The sequence below is a fragment of the Monodon monoceros genome, unplaced genomic scaffold, assembly GCF_005190385.1.
Source record: "Monodon monoceros isolate NGI ecotype Baffin Bay Population unplaced genomic scaffold, NGI_Narwhal_1 Super_Scaffold_4, whole genome shotgun sequence".
Classification (NCBI taxonomy): domain Eukaryota; kingdom Metazoa; phylum Chordata; class Mammalia; order Artiodactyla; family Monodontidae; genus Monodon; species Monodon monoceros.
Genome location: NW_021703781.1, coordinates 34,918,462 through 34,945,325, shown reverse-complemented (window position 1 = coordinate 34,945,325; position 26,864 = coordinate 34,918,462). Strand labels below are relative to the sequence as shown.

The following is a 26,864-nucleotide window of genomic DNA, read 5'->3' as shown; positions in this document are numbered from 1 at the left end:
CTGGAAGCCCTGAGGAAGTAACCCCAGGATGGAGGGGTTACCGGGTAGTCGCTGAGACAAGGTCTTTACCGTGAAGGGCAGGTTAAGGGGTGGCATGGGGAGAGTGGTGCTAAGGAATGTTCTAGGCAGAGGCCCCAAGGAGGGCAAACTCCAGAAAGGAAAAAATTAACCTCTTTCCAAGAGGTTCCTCTCTCCCTTGGCAGCCAGCGTGTCCTGCAGGGCCCGTGGCAGAGCGGGCAAGTCCAAGAGGCCTGGTGGATCACGTGGCTTTTTCCCACCAGAAGTGTGATTTATGCCAATTATCTAAACCTTGGAGTTTCCATTTAACTTTTGTGACAAAGATTAAAGAGGATAGAGTGCACAGAGTGATTAAAGAGGGATCTAGGCATAGAGACGCCCCAACCAGCGGAGGCTGCCATTATTTTATGTCCTTTGCAGAGCTCCCCATTATATTGTTCACTGGGGAGAAGCCGTGCAATAAATAGACTCCTTTTTATAGATCAGGTCTAGCAAAGACCGAATGAAGACCCGTGTTTGCTAAGCGGGGTTTTCACAGGTTGGAGCTCAGTATTCCCAGTCTGTGTAACAGCCACAGCTCAGACATTTGGCGGCCAGCGGTGTGGCCTGAGGGCATTTGGGCCGGTGCCAGGGTGGGGCCTGAGAGCCACAGGAGGAGCCCAGAGCCCGGGGGCAGGACGGGGGGGGGGGGGGGGGGGGGGGGGTGGGGGGGGTGTGTGCAGGTGTGGTACGGGGTGGGGCCTGGGGCCTGCATGCTGGTGCCACCACACCCAACCCCAAGCCGCCTGCTCTTCTGAATGCGGCAGGGCCAAGTGTGCAGAGTCTCAGAGTGGAGGGAGGCCTGACCGGTGCATCTTCATCTCCCTGACAAAAGGCGCGCCGAGGTAAACCAGATGGCCTGGTGGAAAGCCTGGGTAAGTGCAGAGCAAGCAGAGGTGGAGGGTTCCCTCGTGGTGTTGGCCTAGAGAGAGGTCAGCTCGGGCAACCCTCTGTTTCCTGCCAGGGCAGGCACAGGTCTGGGCTGCCCGCTGGGGAGGAAGACAAGGAGATACTGCCCCGGTCCCAGAGGCATTCATGGTGGCCAGGATGGGAACAGGGGAGATGGGCAGATAAAGAAAACTTGAAATGCACCTGGGGAAGCTGAGGAGCTGGGGGAGCCCAAAGGGAGGGGTCAGGCTGCTGGAAACAAGGGGGAGTCATGGTTGAGTCATATGTCCATGTGTGTGCGTGTGCATGTGTGTTTGTGTGTGTGTGTGTGTGCAGTGTATGCACATGTGTGTGTTTAGGGAGAATCAGGCAGATGTTTCCTTAAAGAGGGAACAGTATGTACAAAGGTTCAGAAGACTGGGAAGCTTGGCTTTAAAGAGAAGTAAGCTTGAGGGTCCTGGATGGGAGGGTAGAGGGTCGGGGGAAATGCACCTAAAGAAGCAGGCAGGGCCGGGTGCTGCAGAGCTGTGCATGGCAGGCTAAGGAGCTTGGGCTCCACCCTGAGAGCAATGCGGAGCCATTGAAGGGCCTTGAGCCGGAGAGTCACCTGATTGAATGGGCTGACGTTAGAGGACTCATCAACGTCTTCTCCGCAGGGGATGGGAGGACGACCTGGGCCGCAGGGGCCTTCCACATTTGAAATCCATGAGTGAAATTTACAGAGTGACAGATGGCTGAGTTAAGGGGACAGCACATCCTGCCCCCAAGTCTCCCATGTCCAGTGAATGAACAGATTCTCAGGAGTGTTTCATCTGGGTTTGAGTCCGACGTTGTCTCATGCTAAGGAGTTGAAAACACAAAAGGGGGACGAAGAGAAGGAGCAGGTGATGTCCCCCGGGCAGACACAGCGCTGTGTGCTCCACACACCTCCCTTCATTTCATCCCCAGGCAGCCCTGGGATATCAGGGCTGCTATTTCCACTTCACAGATGAGGTAACCAAGGCTCAGCCATATCTAGTAACTTGCACAGTCCCACAGCTAGCAGGTGGGGGTCTAGTGTGAACTGGGGTCTCTCTCTGTCCCTGCCCCCAGGCTCTCTGTGAGTCTTAGTGGGTGACCCGGGCTTATCCTAATTCAGGAAATCTCTTTGTCACAAACGTCACAACCCAGGGGCCCTCAGATTCAGACATGCTGGGCCTGGACAGGTGGGACAGAGAGGAGAGCAGGGGCAAGGTGTGGCAGCCATCTGGCCCCAGTGAAACAGCCAGGAGAGGGCAAGGGCCAGGGAGGCCTCCAGCTTCATCCTGGCTGATGGGGAACAAGGCTTTGAGGAGGCAGACGTGGCAGGGAGAGTCCAGTGCTGGGCACTTTCCAAAGTCAGCTGCTGCCCAAGGTGGCCTGACTTTGGGCCTTGCTCCCAGTGGGACGGGGCAAAGGCCCATCCTTGGGGCCCACCCAGACAGGCAGGCAGAAGCCTCCTTGCAGGGAGGCTGGATGACAACCTGACAGGATAACAATGACATTCCTTGAGCACCTACTGTGCCCTGGACCTTCCTCTGTCAATATCTCACTTGAGCCTCTGTACACCTCTGCGGTACAATATAGATGCCAATATCCTTACCCACAGGTGAAGAAACGGAGCCACAAGGAGACTAAGACGGTGCCCAAGGTTGCCACACTACGAAGTGTTGGAGTCTGGGTTAGACTCTGAGCAACCTGACGCCAGAGCTCAAACTCTATGGGGTTCGGCCACCCACAAGGCAAGGGCAGCCAAGGGGCATGAAAGATCAGCTTGAGGGGGGCCTGTCTGTGCCTCTCTTGTGGAAATGAAGTTCTGCCTCCCAAGTTCTCCGGGGCAGCCCTGTGATGGGGGAAGGCAAAGGCGTGGCAGCTCCCCTGAGACCTTCACAGACACGTAACAGAGTCACAAGCCAGGCTGAGTCACCTTTTCAGTGAAAACGTTCCTGTCTGGACTAGTCTGCTCTGTGCAAGACCCAGCAAGGGCCTAGGCAGACCCCTCCTCCAACATGGGGTGGGGAGTGGGTAGATAGAACCACCCACTAGGGAGGGGTCTGATTCCCAGAAATTTGTCTTTTTTCCCCCTAACACCTTAGCGTGGGAGGTAAGGCTGGGGCTCCCCAATGCAATGAAATCACAACCCCCAGGGCGTTAGTTACAAACATTGCCACGGGAGCCCAACCTCAGACCCGCTGAATAGGCCACTCCGTGGTGACTGGCACACATGGCCTGGTCGGTCACTGCTGCACAGCCCCCTGAGTGCCAGCCTGCGGTAAGGGACGGGGGAGAGCCCCTCCTGGGTAGCCTCCAGAGCTTAGCACTGAGATCTGACATGACCCCATGCTCACAAACGACCTGCATCCCTGTGGGCAAGGTTTCCTTCAGCGAAGGGTACCGGGAAAACTCAATGTCTGGGAAAGGTTGAGTCATTGAGAGCAGGGGGGCGGCAGACAGAGCTTAGCTTCTGAGTCAGGCTGTGGGTTAAATCCAGCACCACCATTTACTAGGTGCGTAACCTTGCGCACCTTGCGTAACCAGGCGCTCCGAGCCCAGGCTGTAAAATGGGGCATTCATAGCTACCTAGTGTGACTGGCCGAGACAGCAAGAAGAGCATTGCATCTAAAGCACCTAAAGCCTCTAACACACAAGGCCTGGCACATAGGAGGTGCTCAAATCACTGACAGTAGTCACAGCTGCCCATGACTCCACAAAAAAGAGATGCAATAGATGCATGCATGCAGCTGGGCAACATCTGGGACCACAAAGGCTCTCTGGATGAAATTTGCACAGGGGATTACTTCTCGTAATTTCTTCTGTGAAACATGGTGCTAAGAAATAAAGTAGGAAAATCTGTCACCAGATATTTGAAATTCAAGCAAAGGATAGGGAAAGACTTTTTACTCAAAAGAAATATCCTTACAGATATACCATGGATGGGAAGCTGCTCTGTATTTTCAGGATCTGACCAGGGTCAGGAAGGAAGGAAGAAAGGGAGGAAAAAATGATGGATATGGTGATTGGATAGGTGGATGGCTGACTGGCTGACTGGATGGCTGGATGGCTGGCTGCCTGGATGGATGGATGCATGGATGAGTTTATTGGTAGGTGGGTAGGTGGAAGAGTAGATGAGTGGATGAGGGGTGGATAGAAGGAGTAGGGAGGCAGCGTGTTCAGCTCCACTAAGCCTTTCCTTGCTTGATCGCTGTCCTTGTAGCTTTGAGCAGGGTTGTCCCTTCCTGCTGCCTGCCCTCAGATGGCACTGCCTGGGAGACATGCAGCCTGATTCAGAGCCCACGCCCCAGGACGGGGCGGGGATGGGAGAGGTTTTGTGGCTCTGGCTGGCGCCAGCCTGTTAAAACAAGGGGCCGTTCTGCAGCCATTCTGCACAGGAGACAAGGCAGTCCCACAGAGCCCCAAGGGGAACCAGCAATCCCTCACAGTCAGGCCACTGTCTCTGGGGGTACCCTTCTCTACACAGCTAACGCCTCTGAGTGAATAGCCCCTGGGTCATCTGGCCTCGCAGATCTCCTAGGAGATTCCATTGTTGTGCCCTGTCACCACAGTAAAACCATCACTGGACTCTGAAGGATTCTCCCTCTTCAGCGGCCCCCCAAACCCCTGCTGATCTTTTTTCAGGCCAGGCCCCCTACCCCAACTCTATCTCTCCAAATTTTTTGGTTGTTTTTATTTTTTTCCTTAAAGTCCATTGATCGTCACAAAAACCCAGGAAGTGCAAGCAAGGAGAAAACAAATGGCCAACTGTGGATCTAAGGACCCAGAGCTACAGAGGAGGCGTGGCACAGGGCTGCTGGGTGTGTAGGAGCGGGTGGAGGTGTGGTCCCCACGGGGAAGCTGGCCATGGGAGTCTCAGGAGACAGATGAGGCTCCCAACACCAAAGGCTGGAGTCCAGTCTCTAGAGCCTCTTCTTGCTGCCCCACAGTCAGCACGGAGGCTCTGGCAGTGGCCACAGTGCCATCCACCTTTGAGGTCCTTCCCTACACCGTCTGAGCCTTCAAGCCCCAGCTCCCCAGGGCTGGCACTGGGGCTGAGAGCTGGGATTCCATCTCTTAGGGTGGCCGGGTGGCGCCGACCCAGTCCTCCTCAGGAGGCCCCTCCTTCCAGCCTGAGGGCCAAGCTGGCAGGACAGGCCTCCCCTTGGCCAAGGGGCTAATAGGCACGTGGGTCTTCTGCAGCCCTGACCTGAGAGGACCATATGGCAACCTAGTGCAAAGTGGACAAAGGTGCCCCTTCCTCAGCACGACCTGATGGAAACTAACATGTCCAGAAGCTGCAGCCTCTCCTGGGCCTCCCCTCACCCTGGATGGTTGGGCAGGGCCAGGACGGATGGAGGCTCAGCCGCTGGTCTGCAGGGGCCGAGCTGGTGCTCACCCTGCTGGGCTGGCTGCAAGGGGCGCTGCCGTCCCCACATTCCTGCTTTGAGCAGGCGTGGCTTCTCTTGCAGACTGAACAGAAGGGTGTCTCGGTGAAGAGCAGTCCCCACTTCAACCCAGACCCCGACGCAGAGACCCTCTACAAAGCTATGAAGGGGATCGGTGAGTGGCCTTGACCCAGAACACCGTGACTCTCTGGTGCTCTGCCCACTCTGCTCAAGACCCCTCTGCTCACAGCCCTGGGAATGAGCGTCTCCCCATAATCCTCTGGCACCCAGAGAATCACACAGGGCCCACCTTCCCCAGAACAGGTCTACACAGACTCCCAAGACTGGAGAGGGGGGAGGGCAGTTGTGAGTAATGGGGGTGGGGAGGGGGAGGCCATCTGCTGTGTGTTCCTGCGAGTCCTTGTGCAAGAGACCTCCCCCCATTCAGTCTGCGCTTTCTCCCTCATAAAACGGCCCCGAGAGCTCTGAACCCTGCGTGTCACTGAATTTCGGATGGGACTATGTTGGGAGCTGTGCAGAGCTGACCGTCCTGTCTCCAGCGCCTGCTTTCCTGTGTGTGAGCAGGAAAGGGCTGGCGGAGGCCCGCTGGGGTTTGGATAACCCGGCCCAGACAGCCCTCATGCTGTCACGCAGGCAGGATTTACCCTCTAACTGGCTCTGACTGGTGAATTGGGACATTAACAAAAACTGCCATTCCCAGACAAGCTGAGAAATCATGTTCCGTCTTCTGCTCCCTGTGAAATCTTTATTATTATCTCCACTTCCCAAAGAAAAATGTGGACGCTTGGGGAGGTGAGGCTTCTACTCACCCAGCTGCTGGGCCAGGACTCAGATCCAGTTTTCTGGACCCTCTGTCCCCATCCTCCCCCATGGCCACCAGCACAAGGGAGGTCAGGGCAGGAGGTCCCGCTGCCTGAGCTCCGGAGTTTCCAGCTGATGTCCAGAGCAGATCAGATAACCAGAGGGGCCTCAGATTCTATCGCTGTGAGGCTGGGCTTGGCTGCACCCCAACATTGTGTGGATGGGGGGGACAGATGGGTTTTCTGTCTTGTGTACACCACGAAAATCATCAGGTTTGGGAGTTTCCAGGTGGTGCGTCCCCACTGCTTGGCCACCAAGCAGCTACCTTCCCTCCTCCCCAGCCCTCTTCAGTCCCCCAGGGGCAATGAGGGTGCTCATACTGTGCCCCCCGCAGGGACCAACGAGCAGGCCATCATCGATGTGCTCACACAGAGAAGCAACGCACAGAGGCAGCAGATCGCCAAGTCCTTCATGGTTCAGTTTGGCAAGGTAAAGGGGGGCACTTGTGGTCGGGGGGCTGTAGGCACCACTGCTGCCAGAGACAGCCTTGCAGGCAGGGCCTTGCTGGATGAGGTCCAGCTGGTCTAGAGCCCAGCGCACTGGCAACATGGGGCATTTGGGACATACACTAAAAACATGATGCATTGTTTCTCTGAAAATCAGATTTAACTCTGAAATCTTACTGATGGCTCCCCACAGCCCTGGCTTGGTCCAGCCTTCTGATGTCTGGCCCCAACCTCCTTTCCCACCTTCTCTCTCACTTGCTCCTTTACAATTGCTCCACGGCCCCATCCCTGAGCTGTTTCCCTGCCTCTATGCTTTCCTTGTCCTATTCCCCAAGACTGGAAGGCCCTTCTCTTTCCCACACGCCAGAGATGCAGGCCGGGCTCTGCTCTGTGCCGTGCCGCAGGACTGTCTCCTCGTGTTGGAGCTGCTCTTCCCGTGCCCCTTCCCTCCTGCCACAGGCGAAATCCAAGGGCAGGGAGCACGCCGCCTGGACCCTTTGTCCCTCCTCCCGCCGCCCCCAGGACAGAGCGAGGCATCGGCATCCTAGCTAAACACAGGAATAAATGCACACAGAGCCGTGGTGGCCGGAAGCCTCCATTAGCACACATTGGTAATGTGGACACTTGACCCAGGAAGATGAATGATGAAGCCCAAACACTCCATGGGAGAAACCAACGTGCTCTCCTAAAAAATAATTTCTCTCTCTTAACCTTCACAACGATGCATTATGCTCTGCATTCGACGTCAGAGGAAACTCATGTTCTGAGACGTGGAGGATGTTGCCCAGGATCCCAGAGCCTATAAGCAACAAGGTTGGGGTTTAAATCCAGGTCTGACAAGGCCCTTGGTCCTTCGCTGTGCTGTGAGGGGAGATCAGCTGGGTGTGGCCTTGTGGTTTCTTGCGAATATAAGTGCCCTTAGAAGGAGACACACGTGAGATAGATTCCTTAATTCATTTCACTCACTCATTGTCTATGGGCTAAGTGACAGGGACTTGATGAGCTTAATGACAGACTTGTATTTCGGGCTCATGGTGTGCCCGGCGCTGCGCTAAGAGGGATTTCGACATCTCTCCACCAATCGCCTAAGCAAAGGTATGAAGCAGGAGCACCAAGGTCTCTATTTCACAGAAAAGGGTAAGGATGCTTAGAGAGGCTGAGTTGCTGGCCCAAGAAGCCCCAGCCAGCACCAGCGTGTGGCAGAGCCCACGTGGAAATCCAGCCAGAGCCCCTGGGCCCAGCCAGCACCCGCTGCCTGCACTCCAGGGGACACAGGGCACAGAGCACCACCCTTCCCTGCTCCTGCCTTAGGACCTCATCGAGACGCTGAAGTCGGAGCTGAGCGCCAAGTTCGAGAGGCTCATCATAGCCCTCATGTACACTCCATACAGATACGAAGCCAAGGAGCTGTACGACGCCATGAAGGTAACCAAGCAAGTGGGACGGGGGGTGGGGGGGGCAGAAACACTTACAAGGACTGGGTGGGGGAACGATGCCCGGGACTGCTTTCCCCAGAAACCCTGGCACAGGGAGTTCTGAGCTCCCCTTGAGTCACTGTTTGGAACGAGCCCAGCGAGCTTGCAGCGTGCTGCTCGTGAAATCATACAACATGTTTCGGGACTCGGTAGAGCGTAGGTTCTTCCATCTCAGCACGGAAAGAATTCAGTGAGTGGCAAAGTGATAGATAAGAAGTGATTTATTAGAATAGGACTCTTGTGGGGCTTACAAGTAGGTGGGCAAGAGGGTGCTACCCCAAGAACTTAGTGGGCTACAGGTTTTTTTGTTTGTTTTTTTTGTTTTTATTTATTTTTGGCTGCATTGGGTCTTCGTTGCTGCACATGGGCTTTCTCTAGTTGTGGCGAGCGGGGGCTACTCTTCGTTGTGGTGCACGGGCTTCTCATTGCAGTGGCTTCTCTTGCTGCAGAGCACGGGCTCCAGGCACGTGGGCTTCATTAGTTGTGGCATGCAGGCTCAGTAGGTGTGGCTCACGGGCTTAGTTGCTCCGCAGCATGTGGGATCTTCCCGGACCAGGGCTCGAACCCACGTCCCCTGCACTGGCAGGCAGACTCTTAACCCACTGCGCCACCAGGGAAGCCCTACTGTTTCATAATCAAAGGAAGAGTGGGGAGGGGGAGAAGACCACCTTCTTCCTCGTTCTTGAGTAGACTCCACGCTTCTGTCATCAGTTCCCTCCTCCATGTCAGGCAGGGGAGTTTTCTTGTCCCTTGTTTCTTGTTTCATGGTCAAACCGGGACTGTCGTGGTGCAATGGAAATGAGCAAAAAGGATGTGACGTATACTAAAATATGGTAAATCATCTCAGGTTTCAGTATAATATCACCTTTTCCTTATATTTTTGTTTTTAGTGTGCACAGAGGAGCATGTTCTAGGAATCATTAACTTACTGAGTTCACTGGGCAGGATGTGGGTCTCGTTCCACCATTGTTTTATTGTTTGGGGGCCATGCTTCTGTTGCACGGTTTTGTTGCTAAGCAAGCCTGCTTGGTTTTGTGGTTAAGCAAACCTGGTCTCTTGAGTGATCATTAACTGACAGGGGTCTCCCATACTTTTCTTCTCTACTGACAATGCCCTAGTGGGATTAACTATTTAATCACTTTCTTTGTCCCTTTACTCTGTCCCTATCACTCAGACTGCCACCAAACACAGACTGGCCTCCGCCATCATCTGGCCTTGATGGAGCCAAAATGCGTCCTTCTCAGGACATTGCTAGACCAGGTGTGCAGGAATTAGGAACCAGCCTCTGCTGTCTCGTGCCTGGTCCCCCAATTTCCCGTTACTTCCCACTGCTCCTTTTGCATTCGAAGATGATTAAGAAGGAGTCAGGACCAAGTAATAATAATCATCTCCATTGAAAGGGCACTTATAGGGCTTCCCTGGTGGCGCAGCGGTTGAGAGTCCGCCTGCCGATGCAGGGGACACGGGTTCGTGCCCCGGTCCGGGAAGATCTCACATGCCGCGGAGCGGCTAGGCCTGTGAGCCATGGCCTCTGAGCCTGCGCGTCTGGAGCCTGTGCTCCGCAACGGGAGAGGCCACAACAGTGAGAGGCCCGCGTACCGCAAGAAAAAGAAAAAAAAGAAAAAAAAAAGGGCACTTATAACTAATACCAACCTGCTATATAAAAAAATTTAATTTAATTTAATTTAAAAAAAGAAAGAAAGGGTACTTACTCCAAAAAAAAAAAAAAATTTGAAAAGGGACTTCCTTGGTGGTCCAGTGGTTAAGACTCCATGCTCCCAATTCAGGGGGCACGGGTTCGATCCCTGGTTGGGGAACTAAGATCCCACATGCTGCACAGTGCAGGAAAAAAAAGAAAAATTGAAAGGGCACTTACTGTGTGGACATGCCATGCATTTTACATCTATTATCTCCACCTTCGGGGTGGGGGTGGCTTATTATCCCTGTGTCCTGATGAGGACCCTCAGGCTCAGGGAGGTGGAGTGACCTGTTTGGGACCACCCAGCTATAGAGGGCTGAGCTGAGACACAGCTCTCCCATCACATCACTTGCCCACAAGTATCCGCCACTGGAGACAAATGCACGTGATCTCCCCCAGTAACATCCTCCAGCAGAGGTCCCCCAGCAGAGCGCTAACTGGTTCGTCCTAGGACCCTTCCTTTTGCCTCTTGACAAAAGAGAGTGCGGACAGAGCAGGAGGGTGTGGACAGAGCAGGAGGGTGTGGACAGAGCAGGAGGGTGCGGACAGAGCAGGAGGGTGTGGACAGAGCTCTCCAGCAGGCAGAGGTTCTTATCCACAGGGCTTAGGAACCAGAGAAGGCGTCATCATCGAAATCCTGGCTTCTCGGACCAAGAAAGAGCTGCAGGAGATAATGAAGGCATATGAGGAGGGTAAGGGGCCTGCTAAGAGGGAGGATGTGGCCCTGAGTTAAAGGCTAGCTTGGGAATGACCATGAGCTTTGGCAGCCTAGCGGCAAATAAGAGACAAGCCGTGTACAGGGCCACACTGGAAAGGATTCTTTCTGGGCTTTTCCACACACAGATGCTGAGCACCTTCTGTGTGCCAAATCCCGTGTCTGACAGTGAGATTGGATATGAGTCGGGATCCGTCTCTGAGCTCCCTAAGCGCATGGGCTGCTGCGGGGGAGGGCATGCACCCATTAAGTTCTCTGCCCCTTGACAGTGTGGCAGCACTGCGGGCCGTTGGCTGTGTCAGCAGTGGGCGGGGCTGACACCTTCCTGGCCAGGCACAGGCTGACCCTGGGGACCATGCAGGGCCCCGTTGCAGTGGCGGGTGTGGAGCCCTAGCCAGCTCTCGTGGGCTGCGAGGCAAAGCCCATCCTCCACAATATCTGCCTGGTGGGGAGTCCACCGGAAGTTCCTGGCATTGCCGAACCACATGATGAAATAAGGCTCAATCAGCAGCCCCTGGCTCTCTGGCCTGGCCCATCTTTGTGCTTTGAGCTTGGCTGGCAACCCATGTTGCTTCCTAGGTCTGAACAACCACCAGCAGGGAGCCTCTGCCACTCAGACACCTGGACAGAGCAAACTCTCCCTGTGCCAAGGACTCACCTCTCCTGGAAGGCTTTAGTCAGGAAAAGGGTGAGAAATGGGGTGAGGAGGAGGGAAGCAGGTCTGAGCCTCATGGTCCTGATCCCCTGCAGACTATTGGTCCAGCCTGGAGGAAGACATCCAAGCAGACACCAGCGGCTACCTGGAGAGGATCCTGGTGTGCCTCCTGCAGGTATCACAGCCCAGCCTCCTGGGAGCCCCTTGTCTCGGGGATCCCCACAGATCCCCCCTCAGAGAGTGGCTCCTGGGCAAAGCTACTGGAGTGGGGTGGGGGGCAAGGGTGTGGTACAGCCACTGGGGCCTGGGCTCACTGGGTACATCCCAGCGGGCTCGGAGTGTCCTCATGGCAGAGCCCCTGAACCTCTCCAGAAAGTAGGAGAGGGCCCGTCACTGAGCAGGTCCCTCCCACCAGGCCCCATGCCAGGCACGTGGCTCACTTTTGCTCACTGAGTCCCGCAGCTCCTTACGGGACATTCCTTATGACTCTCCCTTTACGGATGAGAGGCCAAGGCCTGGAGAGGATAACTGCCTGCCTTCCTACCTGGCTGTCCCCTCTGTCCCGGCTGCTCTGCTCAGCCAGCCTGCCTTACAGAGTCGCCTCTTCTGTTCCTAGGGCAGCAGAGATGACTTGTGTGGCTTCGTGGACCCAGGACTGGCCCTGCAAGATGCACAGGTAAGGCTACCCCTCAGCAGCTCTGCCCTGCAGGCCACCCTGAACCCCACCCTCTGCCATCTAGACTCCGGGGTGCTGAAGCCTAAAAGCCTCACCCAGCCCCTCTGCCCACGGGGGTTTTCTCTGGTGCTAGGCTGGGCCCTGGCTCAGCTCTCTGCAGGCCTTTACCCTCTGGTGTCTGCAAAGGGAAGTGAGGGTGGAGGGGAGGAAGGAGATTGATTTGGGTGGGGTTCACTGAAGCTCTGCCCGGGCAGGAACAGCCTACGAACCCAGGGATGCTGGGCCTCCGAGGCCCAGATGTGTGCATTCAGCTCTCTATAGGTCTGTCTGCCGGCAGAGCTCTTGAAGGTGCCCAGAGGCAGAGCAAAGCCCCAGAGGGGAGGCGGGACAGTTCCTAGAGCAGCCCGGTATCGAGAAGAGAATTTAACCACGGGGATAGCAGGCTCCCAGTCAAAAAGATGATCGAGCAGAGGAGAATGCCAACCTGGCAGGGTGGATGGGGGGCTGTTCTTCACCCCCCTTGCCCGCCTTCACTGGTTGTCGTGGGCGTCCCAATGCCAGGATCTCTACGCGGCGGGGGAGAAGATCTGTGGGGCTGATGAGATGAAATTCATCAGCATCCTGTGCAGGCGCAGTGCCACACACCTGATGAGAGGTACCGGGGAGGCAGGGAGGTCCTCTCCCTTCACACCACATGCCCAGTGCGCGGCCTTGTCAAATCGTGGAGCTGGGGAAAGAGCCAAGGGGCCCCGGACCCTTTCCCCAGCAGCCAAGTGGAGGCCAGGGGTGGTGCACTGATGTGCAGTCTCCTGTTTGAGATGCTGGGGGGCGTCACGCTGAGATGCGCGTGTCCCCTGAGAGAAGGCGTCTCTCCACAGTGTTTGAGGACTATGAGAGAATCGCCAGCAAGAGCATTGAGGACAGCATCAAGAGTGAGACCCACGGCTCACTGGAGGAGGCCATGCTCACAGTGGGTGAGAGACGGAGCTCCGTGCTCGGGCTCACGTGTGTCCGCTGGCCCTGGGGCTCAGAAGTGGGGCAGCACCAAAGGGCGAAGGGCCCAGGGTGCAATAGCAAGTGCTGGGTCCCTATGTTCACCTTCAAAGCCAACCTCCACACCAGCCACCACTCTCAGCATGTACCCTTCACCCAGGACACTGGAGCTACTAGGGGAGACCCTCGTGTCCTCAGTGTGCCAGAGATTGTTCTCCGTGCTGCCCACAGAGTGCCCAGTGCCGTATGAGTGTGTCATCATGTATGTGCGTGTGCATGAGTGTGTGCACGTGTGTGCGTGAGTGTGTGTGCTTGCATGTGTGTGCGAGTGAGACTGCGTGTGTGCGGGCGCGAGTGGGTGTGAGTGTGTGCATGCGTGAGTGTGCGTGCATGTGCACGTCTAAGTGTGTGAGTGTGTGCATGCGAGAGTGTGTGCACATGAGTGTGTGCGTGAGAGTTGTGTGAGTGTGTGCACACACGTGCAGGATTGTGCGGGGCCCAGGGCCTGGCTCACCCACAGCAGCCGCACAAGGAACATTCCGGTTCTGACTGAAGCCCTGAAGAAGTCACCTAGCTGGACTTTAGCCAGGGGTTTGGTCCCTGCCTCAGTTGCTGATTGAAGAAATGATGATGTGTAGTTGGAATCCAAACTGAGTGATCGGTGGTCTGACACTAGGGGAACACTGAGAACCTTCCACGAAGCATGAGGTCAGATTCATGTAGGAGGACAGGTTGCAGAGCACATCCTGGGGTCCAGAGCCAAAGTTGACAGGGAGCGGAGTCATTGCAGAGTGAAGAACTGAGGCCCAGGGCAGAGGGACTTCCCTCCTCCCTCCCATGATGGAGCCAAGGTCACCTCCACACCAGGCTGTGCCCATTGGGTGCCGAGCAGCCAGGGGAGCTGCACAGTGTGTCCTGGTCCACGGGGGTAAACTGGGGCATCTGACTCTCCCAGCTGCCTTTGACTGCTGTGATAAATCCAATCTATGTCGGAGCATCTAAGCATGCCTCCTGCTCCAGTCTCAGCTTCCAAAGGCAGCCCCTGGATCCGATTTAAACAACTCCTGAATAAAATCTACAGGCAGGGAAAAGCAAGGCTATGCCGGGCCCTGGTGTGCTGGGCACTTCCTGTTTGTTTATCCTTGAAGACTGATCACTCACTTCACACGTGAGGATGGTGCAAGGCAGGGAGATCAAGTCACTAGGCACCTGGTGCCATCAAGCAGGGTTCAAACTCATGCCTACCCCCCTCAAAGCCCTCGCTCTTTCTGCCACCTTGGATTAAAACACCAACCTCCCCACCCAGACACCAAGTCTCTGAAACAGCATCCATGAAAGCGAGGATAGGGCCAGATGCCCTGGGTGCTTTCTCGCTCTGGGTCCAAAACCCATCTGTCACAGGAGAATTCAATCTGCAGGGGCCCTCTGAGAGGTGACATGTAAAGCAGGTACTCAGAGGCCAGTGGTCACCACAACGGTGGCTCCTCCATGGAGCTGTGTGGCTAGATTCTTGGTGAAGCTGTGTCTGGAATGTAAGAGCCCAGGGACTCCCTTGGTGGAGCTGTGCTCTGATGAGCCAGACCAGCCTTGTGGGTCCCAGTGCGATTCACACCTCGCCCTTTTGTCTGCCTACTCTCGGCCTTTGCACCTGTGCCCAGTGCCCTGGGCTTCCTTCCCTGCCCCACCACTCCTGACACAAAGCCTCTCATTTTAGGACTAGGCAGAGCACAGATAAATAGGCCAAGACTTGCACAACACTAACCCTTAAGACCCAAAGCAAGACATAAATAAATAAACATGTATACAATGTCGCCTACAACCTCTGGTTGCTAACAGAACTTTCCTGTTTGCCAGTGAAATGCACCCGGAACCTCCACAGCTACTTTGCAGAGCGCATCTACTATGCCATGAAGGTAACTGTTCTGTCTTCTGGGCGCCTGACCTTCAGTCCTACACGGCACAGCTGCAAAGCCAAGGAGCTCAGAGCCACCACCCAAGTCTTCGACACTTGGGTCTCCTCTTATCCCAGCCTCTTGTGGACCAGAATGGTTTTAGTTCTCAAAGGGCAAACCAAGCTAGGGAAGGGAAGCCACAGCTCCTGAAGGCTGAATTTGAGTAGGTGCATTCAACAGGTGTTCATGGTAATGAACTTTCACCACAATCCTGTGAAACTTATGTAGTAATCTGCCCTCCCAGAGGGGGTGAAACCAAGGCTTGTGGTCAAGGTCACACAGCTAGTAGGTGGCAAAGTGTTGATTTGAGTCCAAGCCAGTGCAATTGTCTTTTTTATTCATGATTTTATTTATGCATCATTGCCCACGTGGCCTCCTTGACAAAGCACAGGTCAGGATTGCCAGGAGGTCAAGGCATCCTTTGAACGGGCATGTTTAAGAGGGAGATTGCCACACACAGCAGTTCAACAACGCTGCGTGTGCCAGGGTGCCCGTCTGGGTTTGCCTGTTGTCCAAAAGGCGGCACTGGCCACTCAGATGTTCAAGACATTCATATCAGGGGAGGCTCTGGTATCTGGAACCACAATGGAAGATAGATAGTGAAAATAATTCCTGGAGATTAAAGTCAGCCCACCTTCACTGATTGATGGTTGCTAACATCACCTGAAGCAAGAACCCCAAGCTCTCTGGCTACATCTGGCCAGGAAATGAGAGAGGGCATGGGATTCCCTTGGTCACGTGGCTCCCTCTGACATGAGAGTGATCAAGGATGAAAGTGAGTAGGAGGGTCCTGCATGTGAATTGGCCAGTTAAGCTGATTTCATGATGTTGCTACCCTAGGAAGAGGCCTTATTCCTGGAGCAGTCTAGAATCTGATGTAGCAAATCAAACACACACTGCCATCTGGGGCATTTGGCGTCTAATAAGAGACAAACGAGCAGTGAGTGAGAAGAGATCAAGGGATCCCTTAGCGCATCCCTCAGCGCATCCCTCTCAGTGCTTCACTGCTAAAGCGGAGGCTCATTCCTGTACCTCCATCCCCTACGAAAGCCCCCTGAACCCAACATAGATTTGTCCATTATCACAGAGATGGACCAGGAAGGCAAGAAGTGATGGTTGACTGCTGTGTCTTATCCAGGGAGCTGGAACTCACGATGGGACCCTGATAAGAAACATCGTTTCGAGGAGTGAGATTGACTTAAATCTCATCAAGTGTCGGTTCAAGGAGATGTACGGCAAGACCCTCAGCAGCATGATCATGGTGAGCCATGAGTTCCCATTTCTAACAGCAGTTTTAAACAGAGACCTTACTGGGGACCCTGAAGGCTGTGACCAATGTCATAAGTCACACGTGTCCGTCCCTCCTCAGTGGGTATCACACTCTTGCATTCATTGCTGTGTGCTATGTACAGGGATCAGCAAGGAGGTCGGTGTAGCTAGTGGAGGCCCCTGTACGTTTCACCCAGAAAGTTAGCTTTGCATTTGAGTTATGGTTGCCCCTTTGAAAATGACACACCGAATCCTTGCAGAAGGAACCATATCTGAAGAGTCAGTGAGGGTACATAGTTTAGTCGGAGTCGAAGCGTAGCATTCAAATACAGATACAGGTAGTCCTGACAGCAAAAATTTAAGGACATAAATCATATGAGCTCCAGTGGGCTGCCTAACCTGATTCCAATTAGTGAACGTTCTAGAGCTGAGAAAACACAGTGATTATCACACTGCTATAACTTCAAGAGAAATAGCTCTTCTGGCCATTAATACCAAATGAGGCCTTGACGGCTTCAATAACAGAAGTCAAGTCATGAGAAATATATCCCTAAGTCTTCATTGGCTATTAAGTCAAGCCTCTAGTTATTCTACAAGTGTCCATTGTTCACTACACTTTCCAAGACACACATAGCTTACAATATGCTAAAAAGACACTTCTGCTTTAAGATGTTTCAGAATGGGGCGGTAGGTGGTAGGGGATTGGGGGTGGCAATAGAAACAGCCTGAAATGGAAAACAAAGAAAGACGGGTGACAGTGAGGGGCCTGTGGCATAGGAACCTGTAGAGGGGTGTGCCAGGTCTCCCCCAGAGAAGCACAGCTCCTAGTAATAAGAGCAGCTGCTCCTGATGGAGGTGACTCCAAGTCAAGCCAATGTCACAAACCAACCCCCCTTCTAATTCTCACGTTCCTCCTGTCCTCAGGAAGACACAAGCAGCGACTACAAGAATGCCCTGCTGAACCTGGTGGGCAGTGACCCCTGAAGGCTCAGAAGGACAAGAGCAAAGGCCAAGAAGGTGGAGCCGCTGGGTCCTGCTTGCTCAACCTTGGCCATGGATGGGGATGGGGGTTGGGGGAACCACAGCACAGCTTTCAATCCTCTATCTCCCAGCTTCCAGTGCTTTCCAGCCAGTTTCCCTGACCCAGAAGTAAGGATCAGCCTGGGGCTCCTACTTCCACTGTCTTCCCAAGTCATTTTCAGGTGTGAGCACATTGCCAACCTTAGCATATATCTGATCTGACAAATACCTCAGCATGAAGGGGTCGACAGGGGCTCGTGATGATTTCTTTCTCCCTACCCAGGAGCTTCCCAAACCTGACTGATCACAGAGTCCCCTAGGCTCTCAGCCCACTCCCATCTACTAATCTGAGATCTGCAGAGAATAGACCAGACAATATGGAATTTTAATAAGTGTCTCAGCTGATATGCCTCTCTTTCAGGCAACCAGAGAAGGCCGTGAGAGCCTGTTTGTTTCTGAGCACATGCTTGTGGGCAGCTGAGAAAGGAACACATATATCCAGGCCAAGTGGGCTATCACCAACATTCATTCACCAGCTTCATTTTAAAATACTAGGCTATAAGTAGAAGAAAAATTCTCTCATCATCCTACCAACAGAGAAAGCTGAAAATTAATGGCCCGACACAAGGACACTGTGTTCTAAGAGGCTTGGGCTTCTCTAGTCCTTGATCAAATTAGTGCTCCTTCCTCCCATGATGCAAGCCTGGAGAATCTCTAATCCTCACCAAATGGCAATAGGAACTGGTTGCAGGAGAAGCTGAGATACCTGTGTTGTGCTTTTCAGAACAATAAAGATTTGTACACTGGAACGTAAGTGTCTTTGGATTTTTAGAGGTGACCAAAGTAGGACCGCTTTGATGAGCCAAATTCTACCCCATAGAGTCTACTCTCCAGACTATGCCATCTAGGGCTACAAAGCTTATCCTTTCCCATTAACAACATTTCTGATCTCTGAAGACAGCCCACATATTCTGCCAAGACTTCTTCTGTCAAAGCTAAATGTCCCCAGTCCCTTCAACTGTCCCTCTTAAAGCCCGGTTTGGGGCCAACTCCTCCAAACATTTTCTAGTTTGCAAACTAGAAACTTTTATAGAGTGCAACCCTGAGAATCGTGTGTTTGTTTTCAGGGCTAGACAATATGTTTATACATGTCCTTGTCAGGTCCAGATGTCACGCCACATCGGCGGGACTTCAATTCATTTACAAGCATCTCATCACAGCTCCTGCCAGGGGTCTCTAGGGCAGGACCAGGCTTTCCCCATGCAGGTCACCACATAACAATGATGCTTTATTAAAGGGCAGGTTAATATGCAGCTTTGGGGAGGAAATACCTGGGAGCAAAGAGTGAGGCAGATCAGTGGGGCTTTGAGCTCACACAGAGGAGAGGTAGATTCTGGCTCTGCGCTGCACTGGCTCTTGCGACTCTGACCTAATCGCTTCGTGTGTGTGTGTGTGTCTGTGTGTCTGAGCCTCAGATTCCTTACCTTTACCTGCAGGGGTGGAAAGCCTGCTGCAATTGCTGCTTTCAAACCACCTCAAAGGTAGTGGTAGAAAACCATCATTTTATGATGCTCCTGGGTTCTGTAGGTCAGGAATTCAGACCTGTTGCCCAGTGCGGATAACTTGTCTCTGCTCCAGCAAGTCTGGAGACTCTGTCAGGAAGACCCAAATGTCAAGAGAACTCTAGGGCAGATGCTGGAATCATCTGGAGGCTTCTTCACTCACATGCTGGGTGCTGGTGAGACGGCTGGAAGGCTGGGCTCAGCTGGGACTGTCCCCTAACACTCCTACATGTGACCTCACCAGGGTTGGGGCCCAGGGTAGTGGAAGCCCTTATGTGGCAGCTCAGGGATGCATTTCCTTCTGTGACAAAACCTCACACAGATCACTTCCGTCATGCCCTATTGGTCAAAGTCATCACAATCCAGCCCAGCTTCAAGGGAAGGAAACACGGTCCCCATCTGTCAATGGGACAAATGTCAAAGAATTTGGTGGCCATTCTCTTAAACTCTGAACAAGTAGTTTAAAATATTGAACAACTCATGCAGCACAACTGCCCCATGTGCATGGCTGCTGTCTGTAGGGCTGGAGCAGGGTCTAAGGGACCCCTGCAGGGCCAGGCCTCATCCTTACTCCTGGGTTTCGGGGCTGTCTGTCAGGCCTCGGGCGAGGCTCTCGGGTGGTAATGATTCTTTTTTCTTTTTTTGTTCAAGTCCCCCCCTGGACTTTCTTCCAGTGCTGAGTCACTGAGTCACTTTCAGCCAAAGCCCTTCAGAAAGGACTTAGAAGATCCCTCCACCCTGCAATCCTTTGGAATGCTGGTTCTCTGGGCAAAAGATTCCCTTGTGACCCACCCCAAAACTGGCTTGACATGTCCAAACAGGAACCTCAAGAAAGCTACAGCCAAGGAGACAGCCTAGGAAACGTGGTGATGTCCAACTATGTGCCCAGCAAGGAAATCAATCTGTTTAGCAGAACCGTGCAGTTCATTGTCACTCCCAGTGGATCTCCCCCCATCCCCACAGGGTGGAAGCAGCAGGTCTCCTCAGGTTGGAAAGATGCTCTCTCCACCCAGGGTCACAGCTAGAGCAGCTTGGGGGGTCATGTGCCCGCCCTGTGAGATGGCTCCTGTCTAGCTGAGGGCATTCTCCAGAGAAGGGGCCAGCTAGGTGTTATTAGCTGACTCTTGTGGCCACTGGTGGGGGAAAGGGGCACCGACTGGCAAAGGACCCTGGCCAGGACACTGAGAGTGTCCTCTACCTCCAAATCGTTTTTGCTGGAATAAGCATTGGGGTACTTCTGATGAAAACAGACCCTTTCCTAAAGTACAATACTTTTGCAATTGGAGGTCTGGTCAGTTTGATTTCAGCAAAGAAGGAAAATGAGAGAGTATGTGTGCCCTGCTCGTGGTTCTATAACGAAAAATGTTGTTTTATTTTCTAACTCTCTATAATACATTATATATTCATGGACTTCCTCGATATCCTCAGATCCAAGGTTTCCCATTCTCTGAAACTGGATTCATTTTCTTCCATTGCAATGCCTGGTGGGGTAGGGCAGAAGCTGCTCTAGTCAACTGAGTTCAGAGTTTGTCCTACTACGTGATTGAGACATCGTTTTCATTGGGTACTGGATTCTGTGAGCTATCAAATGACCTTTCATAAATTCCTTTTCTGCTTATACTATCCAGAGAGAATGTTCTTGTTAGCAACCAAGAAGTCTCTCTATTGCACAGAATCACTGCCCTTATGACATCAGAGGATAATTATCTGTTTATGTGTCTCCTTCCAAAAAGCCCCTTGAGGGCAGGAACTTGGTTTTGTTCATTTGTGAACATGCAGTGGCTGGTACATAGCCAGCATTCCGTGAATATTTTTGAACAAACGACAACAAACAAGAGCATGGACTTTGGGAGGACAGAAGCCATCGAGCCTGAGCCAGTCCTTCATCATCTATGATTCTGAGAAGACACTCTGGGCCTTGTGAACTCCCCCGAGGAGGGATGCCTGCTCAGCCAACCCAATGAAAACAGTCCTGAAAAGGATCTAACAGGGAAGGCAGCTTCTTGCAACTCTTTTGGCACCTACTTGGCCCTGGGCCCTGTTTCAGTTTCTGACACTGCAGTGACAAACAAGCCCAGCAGAATCAATCCCTGATTGAGCCCCCTTGTAAGAGCTCGTCACACCTGACCACCATCCCACGGGGCACTCGGGCAGTGGCCAGAACCGAGCACACGCCCACCAGTATTGGCTTCTTGCCACCAGGGGGACAGGGCTAGCATGCTGGGCCTGGCCTCTTTCTACTTTCTCCTTGAGCAAGGGGTCATTTTGCTGAGGGTTGACTACTTGGACAAAATCAGCATACTTTGGTAAGAAGCAAAAGGAGGAATAGATTTGTGGTCAACACCTTACGTTGTCTGTTACTACGGCCAAGCATTCTAACTGCAACCAGGTTGGAGCTGGCCAGGTATGTCTTCATAAAGAAGGCGATGCTTGAGCAGGGTCTCAAAGGATGACTCTGTGCTTATCAGTTAGACAGGACAGGGAAGAACATTCTAGGCAGAGGGAGGAATGCAAACATCCAAGAAGTCTGGTCTCCATCAGACTGCAGGAATGGTGGGAAAGTCAAAAGATAAAAATGTCAGCAGCCAAGTCAGGGAGGTATCAGGCTGAGAAGCTCAAACTACTTCCAGGGCAACCGGAGCCTTTCAGGGCTCAGGCAAGGGGCACCTGGGATGGAACTTAGTAAGATTTCCGGCAGCGCTACAAAGGTGAGTGTGCCTGCGTGAGTCTGGAGGAGGGGAGCCCAGAGCCGGAGCTATTGCCGCTACCGACAGCAACTCCCACCACCCTTCCTGCCTAGTGCTTTGTGGTCCTGGAGATAATTCCCAAGGGGGAAGCTGAGCTTCGACACTCTCTGTCCTGATCCTGGGAAGTGAAATCTTTCTATGTAGTTGTGATGTAGCCTCAGGCCACTGCATCTCTGTCCCTGTCGTGAGGAGTGGATGTTGATTTCCAAAGCTCTCACCATCAGCCCATAAATTCTGAAATAGCTCTGTGAGCCCTGAGCCTGAGTGTGAGGTTCTGGGGACTTCCATGGCCCTGAGTAGGCGTCCAAGTTCCCTCATGGGATTGGGCTGAAGTGGACCTGTCTGATACCCCGGTGGCCTGGGATACCTTTGTTCCCCTGCCAGCCTGCTCCTGGCTCTGGGCCTGGCCCTGGGGCTGTGCCGTGATGGAATTCTGGGGCTACCAGCTTGGAGATTAGGGTTTACACCACCTCTGTGATGTGCTCTGGAGCTAGACTCCCACCAGCGTCTCCCAGACCCAAAACCTGGGGGTGCCTGACACTCAGTCTTGACTGGACACGCTTGCCTCACTCTGTCTGGGCCAGTCAGCTCTGACACAGGACCACAGCTTTACAGCCAAGCCTTCCTCTCCAGAACTCAGTATTTCTTTTACTCCCAGAATGCCTTGCTGCCAGAGTGACCAGGTTAGCCATGGGTGAGTCATGACTGCCCTATCCCACTGCCCCTGTGTCTGCTGTTTGCAGCTCCTCACAGATAAGTTTCCCCTCCCTCACCTCCATCCCACCCTGTCATAAATTGATCCTAATTGAAACAGAAGTCAGTCATCTAAGCTCTGCCCCTGGCCTGTTGCAATATAGGCCCTCACTGATTAACCTAGGGTGAACCGACTCACCACAAACGCCAGACTCTGCCGTGTTCCCTGGGTCTCCCTGTGCCAGTCTGACCGGGGCCCATTGCCCCATGTTGTCTTTCGTTTCAGCCCCTCCTCCCCTTCCTAGGCTGCCTTTATTCCTCTGTTCCCATTCCTAGATCTGTGTTCTGAAGGAACACACCAGCAGGGGCAGACATTTCCACACCTTAGGTGAAGTCACTGCTCTGCGTTCCTCCCCAGCTCCCTGTGTGACCGTATGTGAACTGTAAAGCCTCCTCTGCCCCCAGAGAGCACAGCACCCTCGCACAAGCAGGCAGAGCCCAGCCTTGCATGGGTACAGCAGGAAGCCCCAAGCTGGCCTAGACTCGAATTAGCAGAAAGGAGTGGACACCCACTGCCCAGGAAGAGAGGGCTGAGGCGCTGTGGAGGGGGATCCCTGGCCCTCGTCAGCACTGGGTACGGGGAATTCCACGTTTTCTTATATATCAGCTTTCTGGAGTGTCCTCACTGCGGAGCAGTAAGCTTCTCCAATTAGATTTCAAAAACACTTGGTTATGAAGATCCTAGGAGCAGGACAGGAATAAAGACGCAGACGTAGAGAATGGACTTGAGGACACAGGGAGGGCGAAGGGTAAGCTGGGACGAAGTGAGACAGTGGCATGGACATATATACACTACCAAACGTAAAATAGATAGCTAGTGGGAAGCAGCCACATAGCGCAGGGAGATCAGCTCGGTGCTTTGTGACCACGGGGTGGGGGGGATAGTTAGGGTGGGAGGGAGACGCAAGAGGGAGGGGATATGGGTATATATGTATATGTATAACTGATTCACTTTGTTATACAGCAGAAACTAACACACCATTGTAAAGCAATTATACTCCAATAAAGATGTTAAAAAAAAAAAAAAACTTACCTGCACTGACCCTCAGTGGGTCACTGTTGCACTCACCTCCTTAGCCCACTTTGTTCCCTGGGGAGGCAAATGCCCAAGGCCACCTGGCTGGACACAATAAAGATACACCTTGGACTTCAAGGCTACTGACTCCTACATATTTTTCTTTAATTAGTTACTTTTTAAATATTAAATGTAATGTGCATCTGGTAAAAGAAAAATTAGAGATAAATCATAGAAATAAACTTAAAAGCTTCTCAAATAGACAGAATATCTTCACCACCTTACAATAAGAAAATATTTCTTAGACAAGACAGAGAAAGCAGTAACTACAATGGAAAAACATTGATAAATTGAACCTCACCAAAATTTTAAACTTTGCCAGTAGAAAAATGAATAGAGGACTTCCCTGGTGGCGCAGTGGTTAAGAATCCACCTGTCAATGCAGGAGACATGGGTTTGATCCCTAGTCCAGGAAGATCCCACATGCTGCGGAGAAACTAAGCCCGTGTGCCACAACTACTGAGCCTGCGCTCTAGGGCCCGCAAGCCACAACTACTGAAGCCCACGCGCCTAGAGCCCATGCTCCCCAACAAGAGAAGCCACCACAAGGAGAAGCCTGCGCACCGCAACGAAGAGTAGCCCACGCTCGCGGCAACTAGAGAAAGCCCGCACGCAGCAACGAAGACCCAACACAGCCAAAATTAAATAAATAAAATAAATAATTTTTTTAAAAAAATCATCCATCTCCCAGTTAGACTGGGAGAAAGTATTCACAAAACATACCAAACAAGGCACTTGATGCCAGAATATTTAAGAATTCGTACAACTCTTAGTCAAAGAGTACAGACTTCCAGTCATAAGATGAATAAGCTCTGGAGATCTAATGTACAGCAGAGTGATTGTGGTTTTAATGCTGTATTATATGCTTGAAAGCTGATAAGATAGTAGATCTTAAATGTTCTCAAAACAAAACAAACGGTAATTATGTGATGTGATACAGGTGTTAACTAATGCTATGGTGATAAGCATTTTACAACACATAATTGTATACTTCCAACTTACACAATGTTATAGGTCAATTATATCTTGATAACGCTGGAGAAAAAGAAAGAATTTCTACAATTCAATAATAAAAAGCCCAATTTAAAAATGGGCAAAAGTCTTGAGAAAACACTTCACAAAGGAATATAGCCAATACTCACATAAAAACTGCATAATCATCAAAAATTTCAAGTAGGCTCATCTATTTTGCTAGTGAGAAAGTAAACGATGCAAAACGATGCTGTACAACAAAGTGAATCAGCTATACGTATACATATATCCCCATTTCTCCTCCCTCTTGCGTCTGCCTCCCACTCTCCCTATCCCACCCCTCTAGGTGGTCACAAAGCACTGAGCGGATCTCCCTATGCTATGCGGCTACTTCCCACTAGCTAGCTATTTTACATTTGGTAGTATATATTAGTCCATGCCACTCTCTCACTTCGTCCCAGCTTCCCCTTCCCCCTCCCCAGGTCCTCAAGTCCATTCTCTACATCAGCATCTTTATTCCTGTCCTGCTCCTATGTTCTTCAGAATCTTTTTTTTTTTTTTTTTTAGATTCCATATGTATGTGTTAGCATACGGTATTTGTTTTTCTCTTTCTGACTTACTTCACTTTGTATGACAGACTCTAGGTCCATCCACCTCACCACAAATAACTCAATTTCATTTCTTTTTATGGCTGAGTAATATTCCAGTGTATCTAGATGCCACATCTTCTTTATCTGTTCATCTGTCAACGGGCACTTAGGTTGCTTCCATGTCCTGGCTATCGTAAATAGAGCTGCAATGAACATTTTAGCACATAACTCTTTTTGAATTATGGTTGAAAACTAATATACGATGAAAGAAATCAGACTACTAATTGCCCTGGGATTTGGGGATGCTGTGATGTAGCAGAGATTAACTGGAAGGGGAACAAAGGAACTTTCTGGGATGTTAGCAATGTTCTAAATCTTATAAAGAGTGGATTATAGGAGTGCATGCATTTGCCAAACATAATGAATTGTAAAACTTATGATTTGTGCATTTCATTGTATGTGAATTAGTCATCAATAGAAATATTATGAATAAAGCTGCTATGAACATTTGAATGCAGTTTGTGTGGGGACTTAAATTTTAATTTCTCTAATAAATTTCTAGGAATGCAGTTGTTGGGTAATATGATAAATGCAAGTCACTGCTCAATGGACATTTAGGATGTTTGGGGTTGTTTGTTATTGAAAATATGCTGCAATAAACATCCTCGTATGACTTCATACAGTACAGTCATAGGATAGACTCCTAAAATATAGTGCATGGATCAAAGCGCATGTGGAATGGTAACTGAGATAAATTTTGCCAAATTGCTCCCAAACTGACATTCTCATCAATAAAGAAGCAAAGTACCAGTTTCCTAACCCTCGCACTAACACAGTAAATTTTCAAAATTTGATCATTGCTAATCTGGTAAGTAAAGTAATAAATTGACATTTTAATTTGTCTTCCTACAACAAGTGGTTTTGAACACGCGATGCTTTTTGCATATAAAAAGCCCTTTGTACTTGTTTTCGTATGAATTGTCAGCCAATGTCCTTTCTCCCTTTTAGTGAGTTTAGTGAATTAGCCATGTTTCCCTGGTTAATTCTCTCTCCCACTACCAGAATGGAATATCACATTTGTTTATCCCTTCATCAGTTGATGGACATTTGGATTGTTTCTACTTTCTGGCTATTATGAGTAATACTGTCATGAATATACCGACAAGAGATTTTGTGAGGGCATATATTTTCAAATTCTTGAATATATACCTAGGAGTGGAATTACTTGGTCATATGGTAATTCTTCATTTCACTTTTTGAGGAACTGCCAAACTGTTTTCCAAAATGACTGAACCATTTTATATTCCCACCAACAATGTATAAGATTTCCAGTTTCTCCACATCATCATAAACACTTATTATTATCTGTCTCTTTTATTAAAGCCATCCTAGCGAGTGTATGGTGGTATCTTATTGTGGTTTTGATTTGCATTTACCTACTGACTAATGATGTTGAACATTTTTTCATGTGCTTTTTGGCCATGTGTATATCTTCTTTAGAAAAATGTTTATTCAGATCCTCTGCCCATGTTTTCATTAGGTTATTTGTCATTTCCTGTTGAGTTGTAAAATTGTTTATATATTCTATATGCAAGTCCCTTATCATATTTATGATTTGCAAATATTGTCTCCTATTCTGTGGATTATCTTTTGACTTTCTTGATAAGGTCCTTTGAAAAGCAAAAGTTTTTAATTTCGATGATATCCAGTCTACTTAGCTTTTGTTTTCTTGCTCTTTCATTGGGTGTCATATGTAAGAATCCTTTGCCAAGTTCAAGGCCATGAAAATTTACTCCTATAATTTCTTCTAATAGCTCTTACATTTAGAATTTTGATCCATTTTGAGTTAATTTTTGTATATAGTGTGAAGTAATGGTCCAATTTAATTCTTTTGCATATGGACATCCAGTTGTCCCAGCATTATTTATTGAAGATTTTGTTTCCCCATTGAATTGTCTTGGCAAAAATCAATTAACCATATATGTGAGGGTTTTGTTTCTGGATCCTCATTCTATTCCATTTCCAGTGCCACACTGTCTTG

General features: G+C 51.1%; 1 protein-coding gene across 3 annotated transcripts; it reads left to right on the top strand.

The window, feature by feature from the left end:
- Nucleotides 1–854: 854 nt before the first annotated feature.
- LOC114908897 (annexin A8) lies at nucleotides 855–17,248 on the top strand. Of its 3 annotated transcripts, XM_029245635.1 has the most exons (12): nucleotides 855–932; nucleotides 5,427–5,517; nucleotides 6,559–6,653; nucleotides 7,982–8,095; nucleotides 10,446–10,536; nucleotides 11,310–11,389; nucleotides 11,831–11,890; nucleotides 12,452–12,545; nucleotides 12,769–12,864; nucleotides 14,738–14,796; nucleotides 15,974–16,096; nucleotides 17,029–17,248. In XM_029245635.1, exons 1-12 carry the CDS (start codon nucleotides 912–914, stop codon nucleotides 17,086–17,088), a joined length of 984 nt encoding a protein of 327 aa, XP_029101468.1. In that variant the 5' UTR covers nucleotides 855–911; the 3' UTR covers nucleotides 17,089–17,248. The 3 variants fall into 3 exon arrangements, with proteins under 3 accessions (XP_029101468.1, XP_029101469.1, XP_029101470.1); XM_029245636.1 differs by lacking the exons at nucleotides 10,446–10,536; nucleotides 11,310–11,389 and having other exon boundaries at nucleotides 17,029–17,088; XM_029245637.1 differs by lacking the exons at nucleotides 5,427–5,517; nucleotides 6,559–6,653 and having other exon boundaries at nucleotides 912–932; nucleotides 17,029–17,088.
- Nucleotides 17,249–26,864: the final 9,616 nt, after the last annotated feature.

Excerpts from the sequence above, each read along its gene's own strand:
- LOC114908897 (XM_029245635.1), top strand. The coding sequence starts at position 912 with ATGGCCTGGTGGAAAGCCTGG. Across the intron at positions 12,546-12,768 it reads TGCCACACACCTGATGAGAG|TGTTTGAGGACTATGAGAGA; the intron begins GTACCGGGGAGG and ends GTCTCTCCACAG. Across the intron at positions 14,797-15,973 it reads GCATCTACTATGCCATGAAG|GGAGCTGGAACTCACGATGG; the intron begins GTAACTGTTCTG and ends TGTCTTATCCAG.